Source organism: Hyperolius riggenbachi, chromosome 10 (genome assembly GCF_040937935.1).
Source record: "Hyperolius riggenbachi isolate aHypRig1 chromosome 10, aHypRig1.pri, whole genome shotgun sequence".
NCBI lineage: Eukaryota > Metazoa > Chordata > Amphibia > Anura > Hyperoliidae > Hyperolius > Hyperolius riggenbachi.
This window is the reverse complement of record NC_090655.1, coordinates 292,355,159-292,376,832: the sequence shown is the minus strand read 5'-3', so window position 1 is coordinate 292,376,832 and position 21,674 is coordinate 292,355,159. Positions and strand designations below refer to the sequence as shown.

At 50.3% G+C, this 21,674-nt stretch overlaps 1 protein-coding gene across 1 annotated transcript; it reads left to right on the top strand.

Moving 5' to 3' along the window:
* The first annotated feature begins 9,377 nt into the window (after nucleotides 1–9,377).
* LOC137537302 (zinc finger protein 84-like) lies at nucleotides 9,378–17,701 on the top strand. The gene is made up of 3 exons (XM_068259378.1): nucleotides 9,378–9,427; nucleotides 14,045–14,088; nucleotides 14,123–17,701. The coding sequence occupies exons 1-3, from the start codon at nucleotides 9,378–9,380 to the stop codon at nucleotides 15,586–15,588; spliced, it is 1,560 nt and encodes a 519-aa protein (XP_068115479.1). The 3' UTR covers nucleotides 15,589–17,701.
* The last annotated feature ends 3,973 nt before the right edge of the window (nucleotides 17,702–21,674 follow it).

Below are 21,674 nucleotides of genomic sequence, written 5' to 3'. Positions count from 1 at the left end.
ACTGTTACATTCACATGGATAGAAGAATAGCCAGAATGGCAAGGACTCTCCCAACAATCAGCACCAGGAAGATCAGAGAAGGTCTAGAGTTACCTGTGAGTACTGTTACATTCACATGGATAGAAGAATAGCCAGAATAACAAGGACTCGGCCAACAATCAGCTCCAGGAAGATCATAGAAGGTCTATAGTTACCTGTGAGTACTGTTACATTCACATGGATAGAAGAATAGCCAGAATGATAAGGACTCGGCCAACAATCAGCTCCAGGAAGATCAGAGAAGGTCTGGAGTTACCTGTGAGTACTGTTACATTCACATGGATAGAAGAATAGCCAGAATGGCAAGGACTCTCCCAACAATCAGCACCAGGAAGATCCGAGAAGGTCTAGAGTTACCTGTGAGTACTGTTACATTCACATGGATAGAAGAATAGCCAGAATGGCAAGGCCTCGGCCAACAATCAGCTCCAGGAAGATCAGAGAAAGTCTAGAGTTACCTGTGAGTACTGTTGCATTCACATGGATAGAAGAATAGCCAGAATGGCAAGGACTCGGCCAGCAATCAGCTCCAGGAAGATCATAGAAGGTCTAGAGTTACCTGTGAGTACTGTTACATTCACATGGATAGAAGAATAGCCAGAATGGCAAGGCCTCGGCCAACAATCAGCTCCAGGAAGATCATAGAAGGTCTGGAGTTACCTGTGAGTACGGTTACATTCACATGGATAGAAGAATAGCCAGAATGGCAAGGACTCCACCAACAATCAGCTACAGGAAGATCATAGAAGGTCTAGAGTTACCTGTGAGTAATGTTACATTCACATGGATAGAAGAATGGCAAGGCCTCCACCAACAATCAGCTCCAGGAAGATCATAGAAGGTCTAGAGTTACCTGTGAGTACTGTTGCATTCACATGGATAGAAGAATAGCCAGAATGGCAAGGCCTCGGCCAACAATCAGCTCCAGGAAGATCATAGAAGGTCTAGAGTTACCTGTGAGTACGGTTACATTCACATGGATAGAAGAATAGCCAGAATGGCAAGGCCTCGGCCAACAATCATCTCCAGGAAGATCAGAGAAGGTCTGGAGTTACCTGTGAGTACTGTTACATTCACATGGATAGAAGAATAGCCAGAATGGCAAGGCCTCTGCCAACAATCAGCTCCAGGAAGATCAGAGAAGGTCTAGAGTTACCTGTGAGTATTGTTACATTCACATGGATAGAAGAGTAGCCAGAATGGCAAGGACTCGGCCAACAATCAGCTCCAGGAAGATCAGAGAAGGTCTACAGTTACCTGTGAGTATTGTTACATTCACATGGATAGAAGAATAGCCAGAATGGCAAGGCCTCGGCCAACAATCAGCTCCAGGAAGATCAGAGAAGGTCTAGAGTTACCTGTGAGTATTGTTACATTTACATGGATAGAAGAATAGCCAGAATGGCAAGGCCTCGTCCAACAATCAGCTCCAGGAAGATCAGAGAAGGTCTAGAGTTACCTGTGAGTACTGTTACATTCACATGGATAGAAGAATAGCCAGAATGGCAAGGCCTCTGCCAACAATCAGCTCCAGGAAGATCAGAGAAGGTCTAGAGTTACCTGTGAGTATTGTTACATTCACATGGATAGAAGAATAGCCAGAATGGCAAGGACTCGGCCAACAATCAGCTCCAGGAAGATCAGAGACGGTCTATAGTTACCTGTGAGTACTGTTACATTCACATGGATAGAAGAATAGCCAGAATGGCAAGGCCTCTGCCAACAATCAGCTCCAGGAAGATCAGAGAAGGTCTATAGTTACCTGTGAGTACTGTTACATTCACATGGATAGAAGAATAGCCAGAATGGCAAGGCCTCTGCCAACAATCAGCTCCAGGAAGATCAGAGAAGGTCTAGAGTTACCTGTGAGTACTGTTACATTCACATGGATAGAAGAATAGCCAGAATAACAAGGACTCGGCCAACAATCAGCTCCAGGAAGATCATAGAAGGTCTATAGTTACCTGTGAGTACTGTTACATTCACATGGATAGAAGAATAGCCAGAATGATAAGGACTCGGCCAACAATCGGCTCCAGGAAGATCAGAGAAGGTCTATAGTTACCTGTGAGTACTGTTACATTCACATGGATAGAAGAATAGCCAGAATGGCAAGGCCTCTGCCAACAATCAGCTCCAGGAAGATCAGAGAAGGTCTAGAGTTACCTGTGAGTACTGTTACATTCACATGGATAGAAGAATAGCCAGAATAACAAGGACTCGGCCAACAATCAGCTCCAGGAAGATCATAGAAGGTCTATAGTTACCTGTGAGTACTGTTACATTCACATGGATAGAAGAATAGCCAGAATGATAAGGACTCGGCCAACAATCGGCTCCAGGAAGATCAGAGAAGGTCTAGAGTTACCTGTGAGTACTGTTACATTCACATGGACAGAAGAATAGTCAGAATGGCAAGGCGTCGGCCAACAATCGGCTCCAGGAAGATCAGAGAAGGTCTGGAGTTACCTGTGAGTACTGTTACATTCACATGGATAGAAGAATAGCCAGAATGGCAAGGCCTCAGCCAACAATCAGCTCCAGGAAGATCAGAGAAGGTCTAGAGTTACCTGTGAGTACTGTTACATTCACATGGATAGAAGAATAGCCAGAATGGCAAGGCCTCGGCCAACAATCAGCTCCTGGAAGATCAGAGAAGGTCTATAGTTACCTGTGAGTACTGTTACATTCACATGGATAGAAGAATAGCCAGAATGGCAAGGCCTCGGCCAACAATCAGCTCCAGGAAGATCAGAGAAGGTCTATAGTTACCTGTGAGTACTGTTACATTCACATGGATAGAAGAATAGCCAGAATGGCAAGGCCTTGGCCAACAATCAGCTCCAGGAAGATCAGAGAAGGTCTGGAGTTACCTGTGAGTACTGTTACATTCACATGGATAGAAGAATGGCAAGGCCTCGGCCAACAATCAGCTCCAGGAAGATCAGAGAAGGTCTATAGTTACCTGTGAGTACTGTTACATTAACCACTCTAAACCTTTCGTGCATAGCACAATAAACATGTGATATAAAAGACAATGGGCCTGATTCACAAAGCGGTGCAAACTTTATCGCGGACTTTTGCGCGCGCAAAAGTCCGCGATCGCGCGAATCGCAGCACTTTGCGCGCGCAAAAGTCCGCGAAAAAGTTTGCACCGCTTTGTGAATCAGGCCCATTGAGACACTTTTCTTGCAAAAGGTATTGGTGTATTAAAACAATACTATAACCTGCTATATAAACGTACCCCGTATATTGCACACACCCATATACAATGGACAGGCCCTACTATTGCTTCCGGCCTATTCTATACTTGCTGTGCTGCATAACAGTCCTTGCTGACTGCTGCTAAACTGAAAAGTCCAGCCGTATTCATTAGGACTATAACAAGCAGAACTATGCAATCTTCACTGGCCAGCAAAAAGAAGCCTTCACATGTCCATAATTATAGTGCTTTGTTAAAAGAAAAGCCAGGATCTCACCACTCTTACCCTCACCCACGTGCACATGGGGGTATTCGCCTAGTCTCCAGAAGCCTTGCGGTGGTCGCTTGTGACGGTGGCCACACCCTCCCCTTCTCACTTGGACTTGGAAAGTGCGGGCGTCCCCGCATGCCAGGAGGGGGCCGCTATGCTGCAAACAATGTCTCTTCCAAACCACACCGGCTTCAGACCTCAGGATGCTGGGATAGTGTGGTTGGAAAACTCACAGCATCTTCCTGGCTGAGAAATGGATGGTGGCCTGGCTTAGCCAAACTTAGTCCATTGGCCTAATACTAAATCTTATAACGGGGCGGGGGGGCCCCGAGGGACCACGAGACACCCGCCACAACCTAAATACAGTCCACAGCATCACTGCCAGATAAACGAACCCCCCCCCCCCCATGTACCAACCCACAAAATGTAAACTAAATGCCTGCTCTAGTGCTGGGTTCCATGTGACCTTGTTGGGTTGTTTTTTACCCGTTGCGTCGGTCAGTGGTTTAGCCAAAGTACTATAGGATGGAACAAGCTTCCTATAGTACCCCGCTGTTCCCAGGAAGGCTTGGATTTGTTTTTTGTTGGTAGGTTGAGGCCAGGCCACAATGGCGGCGACCTTCCCTATCTGGGGTTTCAGGGTCTGACTGCCCACTCTGTGCCCTAGGTAGTGAACTTCAGTCATGGCAATCTGACATTTGTTGGGCTTAAAGGTCAGATTGGCAGCGGACAGCCTTCCCAGTACCTGTGACAAATGGTCAAGGTGCTCTTCCCAGGTGGGGCTGAATACAGCGATGTCATCGAGGTAGGCTACTGCGTAACCTTGCATTCCTTCCAGCAGTTCGTTCATGGCCCGCTAAAAGGTGGCTGGCGCATTCTTCATCCCAAAGGGCATACGAGTGAACTCATAGAGCCCAAAAGGGGTGATGAATGCAGATTTCCCTCTCGCCTCGGGCACAAGCGGAATTTGCCAGTATCCACGGCTCAAATCCATGATTGTCAGATAGCTGGCGGAAGCCAGCTGATCCAGCAATTCATCGATTCGTGGCATGGGGTATGCGTCCGTTGTGGTGATGTCATTCAGTCTCCGATAGTCAACACAGAACCGGGTCGTCTTGTCCTTTTTGGGGACTAAGTCAACCGGGGCGGCCCATGGGCTAGCGGATTTCTGGATGACCCCCAGTTGAGGCATCTCCTCAATCTCTCGCTTTATCTCGGCTTGTACTTCTGGTGAGGTGCGATAGGGGCCCTGCCGTAGGGGCGTGTGGGTCCCAGTGTCGACTCGGTGAGCCGCTAGGTTGGTTTGACCAGGGAGTCCTGAGAAGGTGGCTCTGTGCACACTCAGGAGGGCAGTGAGCTGGCATCGCTGTGGATACGAGAGGTGGGGGTTGATGTCCCAATCCTCCGCCACTTCTCGTAGCTCTGCTAACAGGTCTATCAAGGGATCCGGCTCTTCTGGCTCTAGTTGGCTACACACGGCCATTACATATTGTTCTCGCTCCTCATGTGCTTTTAACATGTTCACGTGGAACAGTTTCTGACGTTTACCTCCCAGGCCTACTAGGTAGGTGACTGGGTTTACTTGTTTCAGAATGGTGTACGGCCCCTCCCACTCGGCCTGCAATTTGTTGTGCCTGACAGGGAGTAGGGCGTAAACCTTCTGGTCGACCTTGTATGACCGATCCCTCGCATGCTGGTCATACCAGGCCTTTTGTTTGGCCTGTGCCCTGGACAGATTTTCCGTCATGAGGGTTACAAGGGACTCCATTTTGTCCCAAAATTTTAGGACATACTCCACCACAGAGACTTCTGAGGGGTCATCTTTCCCCTCCCAAGTCTCCCGAATCCGTTTTAGTGGCCCTCGGACGTCTCGGCCATAGAGGAGTTCAAAAGGCGAAAACCCAGTGGACTCCTGTGGCACTTCTCGGTAGGCGAAAAGCAAATGAGGCAAGTGCCTCTCCCAGTCCTTCCCCTGCGATTCTTGCATTCTTGCCAGCATTTGTTTCAACGTTCCGTTGAATCGTTCACACAAACCGTTGGTTTGAGGGTGATAGGGACTGGAAGTGGTGTGCTTGATTTGCATTCGCTCACAGAGGGCTTCCATTAGCTCTGACATGAAGCAGGAGCCCTGATAGGAGATCATTGCGGCGGGAAACCCCACTCGCGAGAAGATCCCGATTAAGGCATCTGCTACGGTGGCAGACCTAAGAGAAGACAGTGCTACCGCCTCAGGATAACGGGTGGCGTAGTCCACAACCGTTAGAATGTAGCGCTTGCCAGAGGTGCTAGGAATGGGTAGGGGCCCAATTATATCCACTGCCACCCTCTGGAAGGGCTCAGTGATGACAGGCAGTGGCTGCAAAGGAACTTTGCGGGTGCCCCCGGCCTTCTTAACCTACTGGCAAGTGGAACATGATCGGCAGTACTTGGCTATGTCCTTCCCCATCGTGGGCCAGAAAAAATGGTTCTGCACACGGGTTTGGGCCTTTTTGGTACCCAAATGTCCTGCTAAGGGAATGTCGTGAGCTATGCGGAGTACCTGCGCACGAAACTCCCTAGGGACTATCAGCTGGCGGATGTTCTCACCCGCATCACCTGTGATAGGCTGCACCGGTTCGCAGTACAGTCTATAGTTTTCCCAGTATACTTTGTACAGAGTACTCTCATCTGGAGGCTGGCCGGCTCGGGCCCTAAGCGGTTCCAGACTGGGATCACTCCTCAAGGCCTGCACGAAGGCAGTGCCACAGGTCTCCTCCAGCTGACCGGTGATGCAAGAAGTCCGCTGCGGAGAGTTACCCTCACTGCTGGGGTCAGATGTTATTGGAGGGACAGTTGGGGCTGCCTCTCCCGCATCACCTGAGCCCAGGTTACTGGCGACACTGGGAGTATCTGCCAGCTGAGTTGTACCATCAACATCACAAACATTAGGAGTGTACGACATGATCTCTTTTCTTTGATTGTCATCCGCCTGAAGGTCAGAGCAGCCAGAGGGGGTCCCTGCTGTCGGCTCTGAGTTCAGGTGGCTGGCCATAGCAAGTGTAATGGCCAGAACAGAGACAGAATCAGGCATATCACAATTATTGACATTGACACATTCATCTGGGTCAACAGTGATAGGTACAGGCATAGTTAAAGGACATTCAGTCGCTTGTACATTTAAGTCTGATACCTCGCGCCTAGATGCGGTCGGTATGGTAGAAATAGCAGGTAAAGGGTTCCCCTAACCCTGTTTTCCTAAAGGTTGGTACAGTACCTGGTTGTCAGGGAGTCCGGCTTGGGTCACCTGCGGGTCCGCAGGGTATTCATAGTGGCAAACAAGTGTGCCCAAATCAGTGCCAAGCACTGTGGCCACGGGAAGATCATCTAGAACCCCAACCACTCGCTTGTTACACCCCACACCCCAATCCATGGTGACTTGGGCTTGGACCACGTTGGTTCGAGTACCTCCGATGCCTGTCAGTGTGAAGTACTTTCCTGGGAGAATATCCTCTTCCGAAACAAGATGTGAGCGGACAAGAGTGACATCTGCGCCGGTGTCTCGAAGCCCGACGACAGTCTGGCCGTTCACCGTGACAGGCTGGTGGTTCTGGGAGATGCGGTGTACCTCGGATCCTCCAACCAGCAGGGCAGTAGACGAAGCAGGTGCGGATGGGTTGGCCCCTCTAGGCCTTGATGACGCTGCGGTGCTAGCCGCCTGGCAAGTTGCTGGGCTGGCTTGCCGGCGTAGCAAGTTTGCTTGGTGTGGCCAGGCAGTTGACAGCGCTCGCACCAGGGCTTGGCCCACTCCCGGTTCGGAGGGCCAGCGGGCCTGCTTTCTCTCCAGTTCTGGGACATAGCTCTGTCCTTGTCAGGGGCTGGAGGTTTGCGGCTGTCAGGTACCAGGGGATTGCGAGAGTCTGGTACCGCAGGCCTGCGAGTGTCCGGTACCCGGGTCGCGACATACATGCCGGCCAGCTCAACGGCTTCTTTCGCGGACTTAGGCTTTCGCTCCAACACAAACTGTCTCACGTCTGTAGCGCAGACAGCAAGGAACTTGTCGTGGAGCATCAAATCCACAATAGCATCATAAGTCTTTAGTAAACAAAGAGACTAGTTGCGCTGGGCCTAAAGATGTTATCTAGCAGTTTAGCGAATAATAGATACTGTTCAACTTAATGAAAACATTTATCAGAATTTATTCAAAATGTACTTATAAAACACAAACTGTCAGTTGTTGCATAAATAAAGCGATTTTTTTTTCATCACAATATTGCATATATTTCATATTCAATGTATATACATATCATCCACTCACTCAGACATACACAGACCTTCCAATGTGCATGAAAAAAATGAAGATAAAAATTGGGATAAAAAATGGGATAAAAACTAAAATAGAGAGGTTTTAAAATAAAAAATCTGTATGGTATAGTCTCTATTGATAGCTCTGAATATGTGTTACTTGTAATGTCTTTTTAATCCTTAATAGGAGTGGAGTAGGTTGATGTGCTCCCATAGAGATACCCCATGGGGAACTAGTTATCACATCACAAGAGTATATCCTCTTCACTATAAGTTCCAAGTAGAGCCAGATGAGTTATTAGTGTTTACCTTGGCGTCTATGGTTCCTGCAATAAAGCATCCACACTGGTTCTACTCACGTTCCTGACAGGTAGGTTTAGGGTCAGGCTGGAGTCCAGTATTTGAATCAGAGCTCAGGCCGGCTGCTCCGTGACTCAACTCCGCGTGTGCACACGCTGTATCCTCAATCCGTTCCGCCGTCCACCACTAAGGTAGTTCCGGGTGACGGCTGGTTCACTTCCGGTGACGTCACCTATTCCCCGCATCCTGTACTGCTCAGCTGTTGCCTGGTAACAGCTTGAGTGGGTCAGTCCGTTAAGTGCGTCCTGTACCTAGTTGATGCGGCTGCAAGGCATTTGTTCCTGTAGCAATTTTGGACAGCGTGGGTTGTATGATGAGGGATCATCAGTCTTGACTTCCAGGACTCGGAGCCATTGATGCAGCGTGGTGCTTAAACGGCTATACACGTCTGCGTGAGAGTCTGCGGATCCTTTCTGGATCAGGTGGAATTTTTTCCGGTAGACCTCTGGCGTGAGCTGGAACTTAGCGAGAATGGCCTTCTTGATAGCCTGGTAGTCGCTGTCCTGGTCTGTGGGTAGCTCCGCAAAAGCATCCAAGGCTTTACCAGTGAGCTGCGGTGTCAGGTGGAGTGCCCACTGACCCTCAGGGTTGCGGAACTGGCGGCATGCTCTTTCAAACGAGCGTAGATACAAGTCAGTGTCCCCATTTTTCTCCATAACAGGAAACTGGACTTTAGGGATTGCAGGTAGAGGCGTGCCTCCTGCAGCAGGAGCGTTGGGAGGAGCTGGTCTCGCCTGGGCAAGTTCTAGTGCATGCCGGTGCTGCTGCTCCCCTTGCTCAAGCTGGAACCGACGCTGTCGCTCCTCGTTCTCAAGCTGGAGCTGCTGCTGTCGTGCCTGGAACTGGCGCTCCTCTCTCAGGAACTGCCGCTGTCGCTCTGCTTCCTGGCGCTCCTCTCTTTGTAACTCCCAGAATGCAGGTACAGCTGCTCCTGTCAGTCCTGGTAACAACTGCTGGCTCATGGGGCCCAAGACCCAAAAGTTTAGTCCAGAGCTGCTTCCTGGCTGTGGGTTAGCCAAAGCTGGGAGCAAGGCGTGATCCTGGATATTCACATCACCCAGAGCTGCAGTAGCAACGTCAGCACTCACAGCGCTCATGGTGCTGGGCGACTCTGTACGAGGGGGTGGCGAGGCTTCCTGTAGGGAATTGGAATCTTCCATTGACTGGCCGTTCCTCTCCGTCAAGGCTTGGATCAGCTGTGTGCGGTTGCGGTTCAAAGCGGCAATGCCGTGCGACTCGCACAGGGTTCACAAGTCAGAGACAGACCAATTCTGGTAATACTGAACTGAATCAGACATTCAGAAGAGAAGAGTACAAGGAAGAGTAGGATATAGCAAAGAAAAAGTTAGGAAATGTAGACCAATCTATTCGCTATCAATGTGTACCGTTTTGTGCCCAGAACTTCGGTTCTGCAAGACAGGATACTTTGCAACCAGAACAATAAGACAGTGGTCGCTAAGACTGAGTTTGTCAGATCTTTGCGCTCTGATTTCCCAAAAGCTGGCTATGCCTGGTTTTGGGGTGTTGCTATCACCACCACTGCCAACCAATGTGACAATCCAGCCCCGCGATCCCGTCGAGATCTGCTCCCATTAGCGTACGCAGGAAGTACGGGCGCAGACGGACAACGAAGACCGGTTGCTGGATCGTCAGAGGGAAGAAGGAAAAGGCGGCAGAGCGTGTCAATCCCGTCTAATCTGCTCCCGTTAGCCTACGCAGGAAGTACGGTGAACAGACTGACAATAAGGATTGATCGCGCAGCTGCCGACAATATGTAATGTGACAAACATCCACCAATCTCGTATTACTAGGCCACTGTTGCCCTGCAGGCCTCATGCACTAGAGACTGCTGGAGGCAACAGTGGCCTAGTAATCTGGGAGTGGTGGATAATTGTCCCATTACATATTGTCGGCAGCTGCAATCCTTATTGTCAGTCTGTTCACCGTACTTCCTGCGTATGCTAACGGGAGCAGATTAGACGGGATTGACACGCTCTGTCGCCTTTTCTTTCTTCCCTCTGACGATCCAGCAACCGGTCTCGTGTTCCGTCTGCGCCCGTACTTCCTGCGTACGCTAACGGGAGCAGATCTCGACGGGATCGCGGAGCTGGATTGTCACAGACACAACTACACATCAAGCTTTATTCTTACAGCAGAGAGGTTATTATATATAAAAGATTCCTGTGTGCACAGCAGATATACAGCCACAATCAGATATGTATACGCTTTATTGCAGCAGCACAAGTAACTGTGTTTGATTGGTTTATTTCATGTTTGTGGGCTAAGCACTGCTATTACTGTATATACAAGTAATTCCAGATGACTATTATCTGAGACATAGATTGTTATATTATTATTACATGTCTGTGGGCTAAGCACAGCTATTACTGTATATACAAGTCATTGCTGATGACTATTAGCTGAGACAGAGATTGTTATATTATTATTTCATGTTTGTGGGCTAAGCACTGCTATTACTGTATATACAAGTCATTTCTGATGACTATTAGCTGAGACATAGATTGTTATATTATTATTTCATGTTTGTGGGCTAAGCACAGCTATTACTGTATATACAAGTCATTTCTGATGACTATTAGCTGAGACATAGAATATGTTATATTATTTTTTTTAATAAATGTTTACATTTATTAAGAGTTGGACCATTTCTGTACGACTCCAGGTGCCCCAAAATTGCTCCGACTCCACAGCCCTGCTAATTATATGCAATGTTATGCAGCTGCTGTATCTGGGCCATTTCTAATCCGTATTGTGCAGCATTCACAAAGCTTTAGGTGGTAAAAAAACACCTCCATGGTCAGGAAATTTCCAAATGAGGTATTTTTCATTATTTTTAAGCATTCACAAAGATTTACACAGGTGCGGTAGAAGTTCGGTCATTTACAGAAAAAGACCTGTGTGGTAACAGTTCCATGCTGTTCTCTCAATAACTGATGACGTTATAATAGTAAAGGGCATCCCGAGAATCCCTTTACATTTACATGTTCTAATAATGTTTGTTCTACTCTCTCTCAATCTAATAGACTTTATTAACATTTTATCTAAAATCCATAGTTGAGATGAACTCTCACTGAACTCTCAATAAACATTAAACATGCCATGCTTAGATGATTCCCCCCACTAGCTCCTCCGCATTTTCAAACAGGAAAAGGTTCAACATCTGAAGGGCTGCAGGGGAAACCTCTTTTGTGCCCTTTTCTCTGCTCTGCAGCCTGGGGGGAGGGGCTTGTTCCTCCTGAGAAGGTGAGGCAGCATATCACAGGGAGTAGCAGGAGGCGGAGGCTGTTCCTATTGGCTCTCTGCTCTGCAGTCTGGGGGGAGGGGCTTGTTCCTCCTGAGAAGGTGAGGCAGCATATCACAGGGAGTAGCAGGAGGCGGAGGCTGTTCCTATTGGCTCTCTGCTCTGCAGTCTGGGGGAGGGGCTTGTTCCTCCTGAGAAGGTGTCACAGCATATCACAGGCAGTAGCAGGAGGCGGGGCTGTTCCTATTGGCTCTCTGCTCTGCAGCCTGGGGAGGAGGGGCTTGTTCCTCCTGAGAAGGTGTCGCAGCATATCACAGGGAGTAGCAGGAGGCGGAGGCTGTTCCTATTGGCTCTCTGCTCTGCAGCCTGGGGGAGGGGCTTGTTCCTCCTGAGGTGTGGCAGCATATCACAGGGAGTAGCAGGAGGCGGAGGCTGTTCTTATTGGCTCTCTGCTCTGCAGCCTGGGGGGAGGGGCTTGTTCCTCCTGAGAAGGTGTGGTAGGATAACACAGGGAGTAGCAGGAGGTGGGGCTGTTCCTATTGGCTCTCTGCTCTGCAGCCTGGGGCGAGGGGCTTGTTCCTCCTGAGAAGGTGTCACAGCATATCACAGGCAGCAGCAGGAGGCGGAGGCTGTTCCTATTGGCTCTCTGCTCTGCAGCCTGGGGGGGGAGGGGCTTGTTCCTCCTGAGAAGGTGTCACAGCATATCACAGGGAGTAGCAGGAGGCGGAGGCTGTTCCTATTGGCTCTCTGCTCTGCAGCCTGGGGGGAGGGGCTTGTTCCTCCTGAGAAGGTGTGGCAGCATATCACAGGGAGTAGCAGGAGGCGGGGCTGTTCCTATTGGTTCTCTCCTCTGCAGCCTAGGGGGGGGGGAGGGGCTTGTTCCTCCTGAGAAGGTGTCACAGCATATCACAGGGAGTAGCAGGAGGCGGAGGCTGTTCCTATTGGCTCTCTGCTCTGCAGCCTGGGGGAGGGGCTTGTTCCTCCTGAGAAGGTGTCACAGCATATCACAGGGAGTAGCAGGAGGCGGGGCTGTTCCTATTGGCTCTCTGCTCTGCAGCCTGGGGAGGAGGGGCTTGTTCCTCCTGAGAAGGTGTGGCAGGATAACACAGGGAGTAGCAGGAGGCGGGGCTGTTCCTATTGGCTCTCTGCTCTGCAGCCTGGGGGGGAGGGGCTTGTTCCTCCTGAGAAGGTGTCACAGCACATCACAGGGATTAGCAGGAGGCGGAGGCTGTTCCTATTGGCTCTCTGCTCTGCAGCCTGGGGGGAGGGGCTTGTTCCTCCTGAGAAGGTGTGGCAGGATAACACAGGGAGTAGCAGGAGGCGGGGCTGTTCCTATTGGCTCTCTGCTCTGCAGCCTGGGGGGAGGGGCTTGTTCCTCCTGAGAAGGTGTCACAGCATATCACAGGGAGTAGCAGGAGGCGGAGGCTGTTCCTATTGGCTCTCTGCTCTGCAGCCTGGGGGAGGGGCTTGTTCCTTCTGAGAAGGTGTGGCAGGATAACACAGGGAGTAGCAGGAGGCGGGGCTGTTCCTATTGGCTCTCTGCTCTGCAGCCTGGGGGAGGGGCTTGTTCCTCCTGAGAAGGTGTCGCAGCATATCACAGGGAGTAGCAGGAGATGGAGGCTGTTCCTATTGGCTCTCTGCTCTGCAGCCTGGGGGAGGGGCTTGTTCCTCCTGAGAAGGTGTCACAGCATAGCACAGGGAGTAGCAGGAGGCGGAGGCTGTTCCTATTGGCTCTCTGCTCTGCAGCCTGGGGGGAGGGGCTTGTTCCTCCTGAGAAGGTGTGGCAGGATAACACAGGGAGTAGCAGGAGGCGGGGCTGTTCCTATTGGCTCTCTGCTCTGCAGCCTGGGGGGAGGGGCTTGTTCCTCCTGAGAAGGTGTCACAGCATATCACAGGGAGTAGCAGGAGGCGGAGGCTGTTCCTATTGGCTCTCTGCTCTGCAGCCTGGGGAGGGAGGGGCTTGTTCCTCCTGAGAAGGTGTCACAGCATATCACAGGGAGTAGCAGGAGGCGGGGCTGTTCCTATTGGCTCTGCTCTGCAGCCTGGGGAGGAGGGGCTTGTTCCTCCTGAGAAGGTGTCACAGCATATCACAGGGAGTAGCAGGAGGCGGAGGCTGTTCCTATTGGCTCTCTGCTCTGCAGCCTGGGGGGAGGGGCTTGTTCCTCCTGAGAAGGTGTCACAGCATATCACAGGGAGTAGCAGGAGGCGGAGGCTGTTCCTATTGGTTCTCTCCTTTTGCCAATCATGGAATTTTGCTCTCTGGTTTTCACCACACCAGAGCTGCCGGTAATTACAGAACCTGTTTCTGGACTTTATCGCATCTTTTAATCTTTGTGAATTGACATTTTACTGACATGTGATGAGGTAATTACCACACAAGTCAGTAATTTACCTCACTGCCCGGGAATTTCAGCTCGGCAAGCAGTGACAGTCTTAGTAAATTGACATGTCACTAAATGCTCAGTAAGATCAGTTGTTTTCTGCATTACAGCATGTGGTACTGCTTTGTGGATGCTGCCCCTGACTTTACATCAACTTGGAATTATCAGCAGCTCACTGACCCTCCCTGATAATTGCTCCTCCCCTCAGAATTCTCTAACAGGAAGTAATGATGTTTCTCTGTTTGCAGGGCGGAGTCCCGGCATCAGGAACCTCTCAGAGACTCGTCTCTCTGTATCCACAGACTGTACAACGGATGATGATGTCACTGGACAAGAGTCTCCTGCAGATATTCTGGTGACCCCAAATATACCCCCAGACTCCCCTCACCTGTCTAACCCTGAGGGGCCTCATACCCAGCACAGCTCTCCCCCTGCTGGAGGGTCTTATTCCTGTTCCACGTGCAGGAAATGTTTTATTCAGAAGTCACATCTTGTCACACATGAGAGAACTCACACTGGAGAGAAGCCCTTTTCATGTGCTGAGTGTGGGAAATGTTTTGTTCAGAAAGCAAATCTCGTCACACATCAGAGAACTCACACTGGTGAGAAGCCTTATTCATGTGCTGAGTGTGGGAAATGTTTTGTTCAGAAATCAGAACTTGTCAGTCATGAGAGATCTCACACTGGTGAGAAGCCATATGCATGTCCTGAGTGTGGGAAATGTTTTGCACATAAATCCCTTCTTATCTCACATGAGCGATCTCACACTGGGGAGAAACCCTATTCATGTGCTGAGTGTGGGAAATGTTTTGGGCAGAAATTGCACCTTGTCGAACATGAAAGAATTCACACTGGTTTGAAGCCCTATTCATGTGCTGAGTGTGGAAAATGTTTTGTACAGAAATCACATCTTGTCCGACATGAGAGATCTCACACTGGCGAAAAGCCCTATTCATGTGCTGAGTGTGGGAAATGTTTTGGGTATAAATCACAGCTGGTTGAACATGAGAGGGTTCACACTGGTGAGAAGCCATATTCATGTGCTGAGTGTGGGAAATGGTTTTTGTTTAAATCACAGCTTGTCCAACATGAGAGATCTCACACTGGTGAGAAGTCGTATGCATGTGCTGAGTGTGGGAAATGTTTTGTTATTAAATCACACCTTGTCCAACATGAGAGATCTCACACTGGTAAGAATCCCTATTCATGTGCTGAGTGTGGGAAATGTTGTGTGGGTAAATCACAGCTTGTCAGACATGAGAGATCTCACACTGGTGAGAAGCCATATTCATGTGCTGAGTGTGGGAAACGTTTTGGGTCTAAATCGGACCTTGTCCAACATCAGAGATCTCACACTGGTGAGAAGCCTTATTTATGTGCTGAGTGTGGGAAATGTTTTGGGTCTAAATCAGACCTTGTCAAACATCAGAGATCTCACACTGGTGAGAAGCCCTATTCATGTACTGAGTGTGATAAATGTTTTGTGAATAAATCACAGCTTGTTGGACATGAGAGAACTCACACTGGTGAGAAGCCGTATTCATGTGCAGAGTGTGGGAAATGTTTTGGACAGAAAGGACAACTTATTATTCATGAGAGAAATCACACTGGTTCGAGGCCCTATTCATGTACTGAGTGTGGGAAATGTTATAAGAGTAAATCGCACCTTGTTGAACATGAAAAAATTCACACTGGGGTGAAGCCCTATTCATGTGCTGAGTGTGGGAAATCTTTTGTAAGTAAAGCACATCTTGCCAAACATGAAAGAATTCACACTGGTGTGAAGCCCTAATGATGTGCTGAGTGTGGGAAATGTTTTGTAAATAAATCCGAGCTTGTAACACACGACAGATGTCACACTGGTGAGAAGCTGTACATTTCTGCTTGTCTGACATTTGTGTTGAGGGTGGGAAATGTTTTGGACATATGTGTCCTTCTACATCAGGGGTCAGGAACTTTTTTTTTACTGAGAGAGCCATAAACGCCATGTATTTTAACCACTTTACCACCATGGGTGCGTGTATCTACGCCCCTTTAAACACCCTTTGACCACCAGGGGCATAGATACACGAACCCCCGCCGCTGACCGCGTTCCCGCTCGCTCGTGCACGCCGCCGGCATAATGAGTCACCTAAAGAAATCCTAATTGGTGGTGGCAAAAACAAGACATAGTTCATTTCATTGTGATAAGTAATGATAAAGTTATAAAAGAATGAATGGACGGAGCGCTGAAAGGTGAAAATTGCTCTGGTGCTCAAGGGGTAAAACCCCTCAGTGGTCAAGTGGTTAAATGTAATTCCGTAAGAGCCATACAATATTTTTCAAACTGGGACAGTAGGGCTCACGTCCCTGTTGCCATGGTGATGTGTACACAGTTGATCCTCCAGGCAGCGGAAGTGTCGCACACATCTTCAGCTTCTCTTGGATTTCAGCAACATCAGCAATTTGCCCAAGCGCCAGACAGGAGAAATACCGACTAACAGCTTGTACAATTATCTAGCTGACTTTGGGGTTGATTCACTTTGCAGGACGAGATCCCCGCACTTTGGCCCAATAGGCTGCCTGTCAAGTGACAGGCAGCCTATTGGGCCAATCAAAGTGTGGGGTTTTCGTCTTACAAAGTCATTGCACCTGACAGGGTCCAGAGTGGGACAATTGGAGCAGCCATTGATTTTGGGGGGAGCGCGAGTAAGTTAGTGGTGCATGCTACAGCAGTGCACTACTTAGAAAATGCATTTGCGCTGCCACACTAAGCTGTGCTGCTTGAGCCGTGTAGCTTAGTGAATCAGCCCCTACTGATGTGTCTGTGATCCAGATGCCACATCTGTCTCCCGAGCCATGGGTTCCCTACCCCTGCTTTACATGAAACTCTCAGAACGCAGGTGACACGGTGAGATAAACATCTCCTCATGTCACCACTGGTACTAAGCCTTGTTAGAACTTGCCTGGGTTCACTTATTATAGTCTGTTTCCTCTTGCGCGCAATTGAATCTCTTACGGAATACGTATCTGGTATTTAATGTGGACACTCGTTTTGCATATGTGTGTTTTTATGCGGAGATACGCAAAGTGATTTGAAAGCTGCCCAGCAACAACATATGTCACATGTGCATGATGGGTAAATCCGCGTCCGTAATGTGAATTTCCGCATTTGTAACGCAAATCTATGTGGCCCCCCTTGACTTACTTTAGCCGCGATTCGCATCCTGACCCCACCTGCATGCACCGCATCACTTCCAAACATTTGTATTGAATGGAAATGGCTCCATTCACTAACGTGTTGTAATTCCTATGCGGAAATTTGCATGCGGAAACCATGTGTAGTGGAGATAGGCCCTTTATCTATGCAAATGAGGCAGGATCTGCAGACACAGCTCTCCTGAAGAGCAAATAGAAGCCAAAACACTTTTATCTAGCTTAACAAGCAAGCCTGGTAAAAAGAAAGTGCTGAAAAGAATGTCTTTTCCAGGAATGGAAAGCACCCATGAGAGATAACCTCCCCTCCCCAATCTGGACAGGAAGTGGGATAAAATATTCAGATTAGCCACAGGGTATATATGTGCTGCCGTCCCACACACTGCCAGCTAATAGAAAAGATAACACCACTCAGGATAATATCTCACATACTTATTAATACAAATACAATGATGGGAGGGTTGTTAGGGTGCTGTCCTCTCCATTCCTGGAAAAGGTGTTACCACTAAGTAATGTTCTCTTTCCCAGGTCATCTCAGCACAGCACCCCTGAGAGGATAAACAAGACTAATAGATTAGGGAAGGACAATTACCTGCAACACTCCGCACCAAAATGTTACATCTCTTTTAGCCAACATATTTAGCCTTGTACATGGTCAGTAGTGGCTCCTGGCCTCTCTGCACAGGATGGGTGTCAGATGGGTGTCAGATGGGTGCTCATACCTTGCTTCTTCAGGGGGCAGCAGCCTTGTACATGGTCAGTAGTGGCTCCTGGCCTCTCTGCAGAGGATGGGTGTCAGATGGGTGCTCATATCCTGCTTCTTCAGGGGGCAGCAGCCTTGTACATGGTCAGTAGTGGCTCCTGGCCTCTCTGCACAGGATGGGTGTCAGATGGGTGCTCATATCCTGCTTCTTCAGGGGGCAGCAGCCTTGTACATGGTCAGTAGTGGCCCCTAGCCTCTCTGCACAGGATGGGTGTCAGATGGGTGCTCATATCCTGCTTCTTCAGAGGGCAGCAGCCTTGTACATGGTCAGTAGTGGCTTCTGGCCTCTCTGCACAGGATGGGTGTCAGATGGGTGCTCATATCCTGCTTCTTCAGGGGGCAGCAGCCTTGTACATGGTCAGTAGTGGCTCCTGGCCTCTCTGCACATGATGGTTGTCAGATGGCGGCTCACATCCTGCTTCTTCAGGGGGCAGCAGCCTTGTACATGGTCAGTAGTGGCCCCTGGCCTCTCTGCACAGGATGGGTGTCAGATGGGTGCTCACATCCTGCTTCTTCAGGGTTCAGCAGCCTTGTACATGGTCAGTAGTGGCTCCTGGCCTCTCTGCGGAGTATGGGTGTCAGATGGGTGCTCATATCCTGCTTCTTCAGGGGGCAGCAGCCTTGTACGTGGTCAGTAGTGGCTCCTGGCCTCTCTGCACAGGATGGGTGTCAGATGGGTGCTCACATCCTGCTTCTTTAAGAGCCAGCAGCCTTGTACATGGTCAGTAGTGGCTCCTGGCCTCTCTGCACAGTATGGGTGTCAGATGGGTGCTCATATCCTGCTTCTTCAGGGGGCAGCAGCCTTGTACATGGTCAGTAGTGGCTCCTGGCCTCTCTGTACAGGATGGGTGTCAGATGGGTGCTCATATCCTGCTTCTTCAGGGGGCAGCAGCCTTGTACATGGTCAGTAGTGGCCCCTGGCCTCTCTGCACAGGATGGGTGTCAGATGGGTGCTCATTTCCTGCTTCTTCAGGGGGCAGCAGCCTTGTACATGGTCAGTAGTGGCTCCTGGCCCCTCTGCACAGGGTGAAGAAGCTCTGGTCAGATGGGTACTCGCTGTCAGTGCTGGTCATTTCCTGTGTAGTTTGGAAGCTAGAGAAATTGTCTGATGAATCCAGAGGCTTGTGAAGTTTGATTGGCTGTAGATGTTTCAGAAATGAGGGTTAGGAAAGAGCTGGATCTACTCCAGACAGATGTAATCTTCAGGCATCAGATGACACAATATCTGACACCTAGATAGTGGGGAACATTCATCCATTTCCTCTTTAGATTGGTACAGAAGGAAGTTACAGTAGATACATTTCATGACACCTGTGGATTCCTATAGAAGAGATCTTGGGAAGGAAGAGTAATCCGCAAGGAATTATATATCCTACCTAATAAAAGCTAACTGTCCCTGCGTACTCCTGTCTCTGTGTCCTTGGGTCTGTGCTTTATGTTGCTGTGCATGTGCGCAGCACGGACCGTTGGGACAGGAGGGCGGTGCCAGTTAGCTGGACGGGTGTGTGTGCACTGACATGCGGCGGCGGCGATAGACAGACCTTCAGCCTGTTTTTACATTTGCTAAGGTCGCTAGTTCCATTATAAGACAGTAACGCTCTGTACTAGAGAGCTGCAATCCTGCCAGCATTCTGGGATCCCCGACAGCTGCAAAACCTTACATGTCGTTTGTCTGATATCTTTTAAGAACTCAAAGGGTGTTTCTGTTAAAACCTGAAAGACTATATTCAGATATCAAGAAGGCTTTGTTACCCCTATACTAATGTCTTCTGGGGAGGGTGCTGGTTTCTGGGGGTCCCCTTCTTAAAGGGGACTCTCAGATGCTACCATGCCCCCCCCCCCCCGGGCATCATTGGCCCCCCCTCCTCCTCCAGGGGCAGCTGAAGGCGGGGAAGAGCCCCTTGTCTATGGATTGGACAAGGGCACTGGATGACAAGGGGAGGGTTGGCCGCCTATCTCCCCCGGAGCCCCCCCATACCATGGACCATGCGGGCTGGTATAGCTCAGGGTGTGAAGCCCCACGTGGTCGGGGCTCTGCATTCTCGCTATCCCAGCCTGCGTGGGGGACGAGGGGATAAAGAGGCTCGGGAGGGGGGACCCCATGTCATTTTTTTTTACATTTCCCACACTCTGAACATATATATAAAATAAAATACATGTTAATACATTATCTGTCATTTTTACCGCATTAAGTTTGCTACTTTTTTCCTCTACATTTAATATTGATGTTCTCGAGAACTGTAAGATCTTGCATTTTTTTCCTGTTGTTCCCACTCTCCTCCTTTACATATCCTGCAAATCTAGCACATCAGCTAATTATAGCGCTCATAGATTTGGGCGTGGCTATCTTTATTGTTATTTATCGATTTTGTAATTTTTCACCCAACTTTGCAAATGTTTGGGCGCCTGTTATACTCACCGCGGTGGCGTCCTCCGGCGTTCCAGTGCGTGTCCTTATGCGTGCGTGGGAATACGCTGAGTTCTGTGGTCCTGTCCGGTTCATTACGCCGTTACGTACTGCGCATGCGTAGGCATTACTTCTGGCACCAAGTCCAGATCCTCACCAGTATATAAGCAGCACTGCCCACAACTGCACTGCTGTTCAATCTGACAGTCTGGAGGACTCTCTGTTGCTCTCCGCCTGCCCTGACCCTTGGCTTGTGACTCCGACCATCGGTTGCTCTCCGTCTGCCCTGACCCTTGGCTTGTGACCCCGACCATCCGTTGCTCTCCGCTTGCCCTGACCCCTGGCTTGTGACTCCGACCATCGGTTGCTCTCCACCTGCCCTGACCCCTGGCTTGTGACTCCGACCATCGGTTGCTCTCCACCTGCCCTGACCCTTGGCTTGTGACCCCGACCATTCCCTGCTCTCTTCCTGCCCTGACCCTTGGCTTGTGACCCCGACCATCCCCTGCTCTCTGCCTGCCCTGACCCTTGGCTTGTGACCCCGACCATCCCCTGCTCTCTGCCTGCCCTGACCCTTGGCTTGTGACCCCGACCATCCCCTGCTCTCTGCCTGCCCTGACCCTTGGCTTGTGACCCCGACCATCCGTTGCTCTCCGCCTGCCCTGACCCTTGGCTTGTGACCCCGACCATCCCCTGCTCTCTGCCTGCCCTGACCCTTGGCTTGTGACCCCGACCATCCCCTGCTCTCTGCCTGCCCTGACCCTTGGCTTGTGACCCCGACCATCCGTTGCTCTCCGCCTGCCCTGACCCTTGGCTTGTGACCCCGACCATCCCCTGCTCTCTGCCTGCCCTGACCCTTGGCTTGTGACCCCGACCATCCCCTGCTCTCTGCCTGCCCTGACCCTTGGCTTGTGACCCCGACCATCCCCTACTCTCTGCCTGCCCTGACCCTTGGCTTGTGACCCCGACCATCCGTTGCTCTCCGCCTGCCCTGACCCTTGGCTTGTGACCCCGACCATTCCCTGCTCTCTGCCTGCCCTGACCCTTGGCTTGTGACCCCGACCATCCGTTGCTCTCCGCCTGCCCTGACCCTTGGCTTGTGACCCCGACCATCCGTTGCTCTCCGCCTGCCCTGACCCTTGGCTTGTGACCCCGACCATCCATTGCTCTCCGCCTGCCCTGAGCCTTGGCTTGTGACCCCGACCATCCATTGCTCTCCGCCTGCCCTGACCCTTGGCTTGTGACCCAGACCATCCGTTGCTCTCTGCCTGCCCCTGAACCTTGGCTTGCGACCCCGACCATTCCCTGCTCTCTGCCTGCCCTGACCCTTGGCTTGTGACCCTGACCATCCCCTGCTCTCTGCCTGCCCTGACCCTTGGCTTGTGACCCCAACCATCCGTTGCTCTCCGCCTGCCCTAACCCTTTGCTTGTGACCTCGACCTCCGCTGTTTGCTGCCTGCCCTGACCCTTGGCTTGTGACCCAGACCATCCGTTGCTCTCCGCCTGCCCTGAC

Bases quoted from the DNA above. Each gene is read 5' to 3' on its own strand.
- LOC137537302 (XM_068259378.1), top strand. From the start codon at position 9,378: ATGCCGTGCGACTCGCACAGGGTTCACAAGTCAGAGACAGACCAATTC. The intron at 9,428-14,044 runs GTAATACTGAAC...CTCTGTTTGCAG, and splicing joins TCAGAGACAGACCAATTCTG to GGCGGAGTCCCGGCATCAGG. The intron at 14,089-14,122 runs GTATCCACAGAC...ATGATGATGTCA, and splicing joins TCTCAGAGACTCGTCTCTCT to CTGGACAAGAGTCTCCTGCA.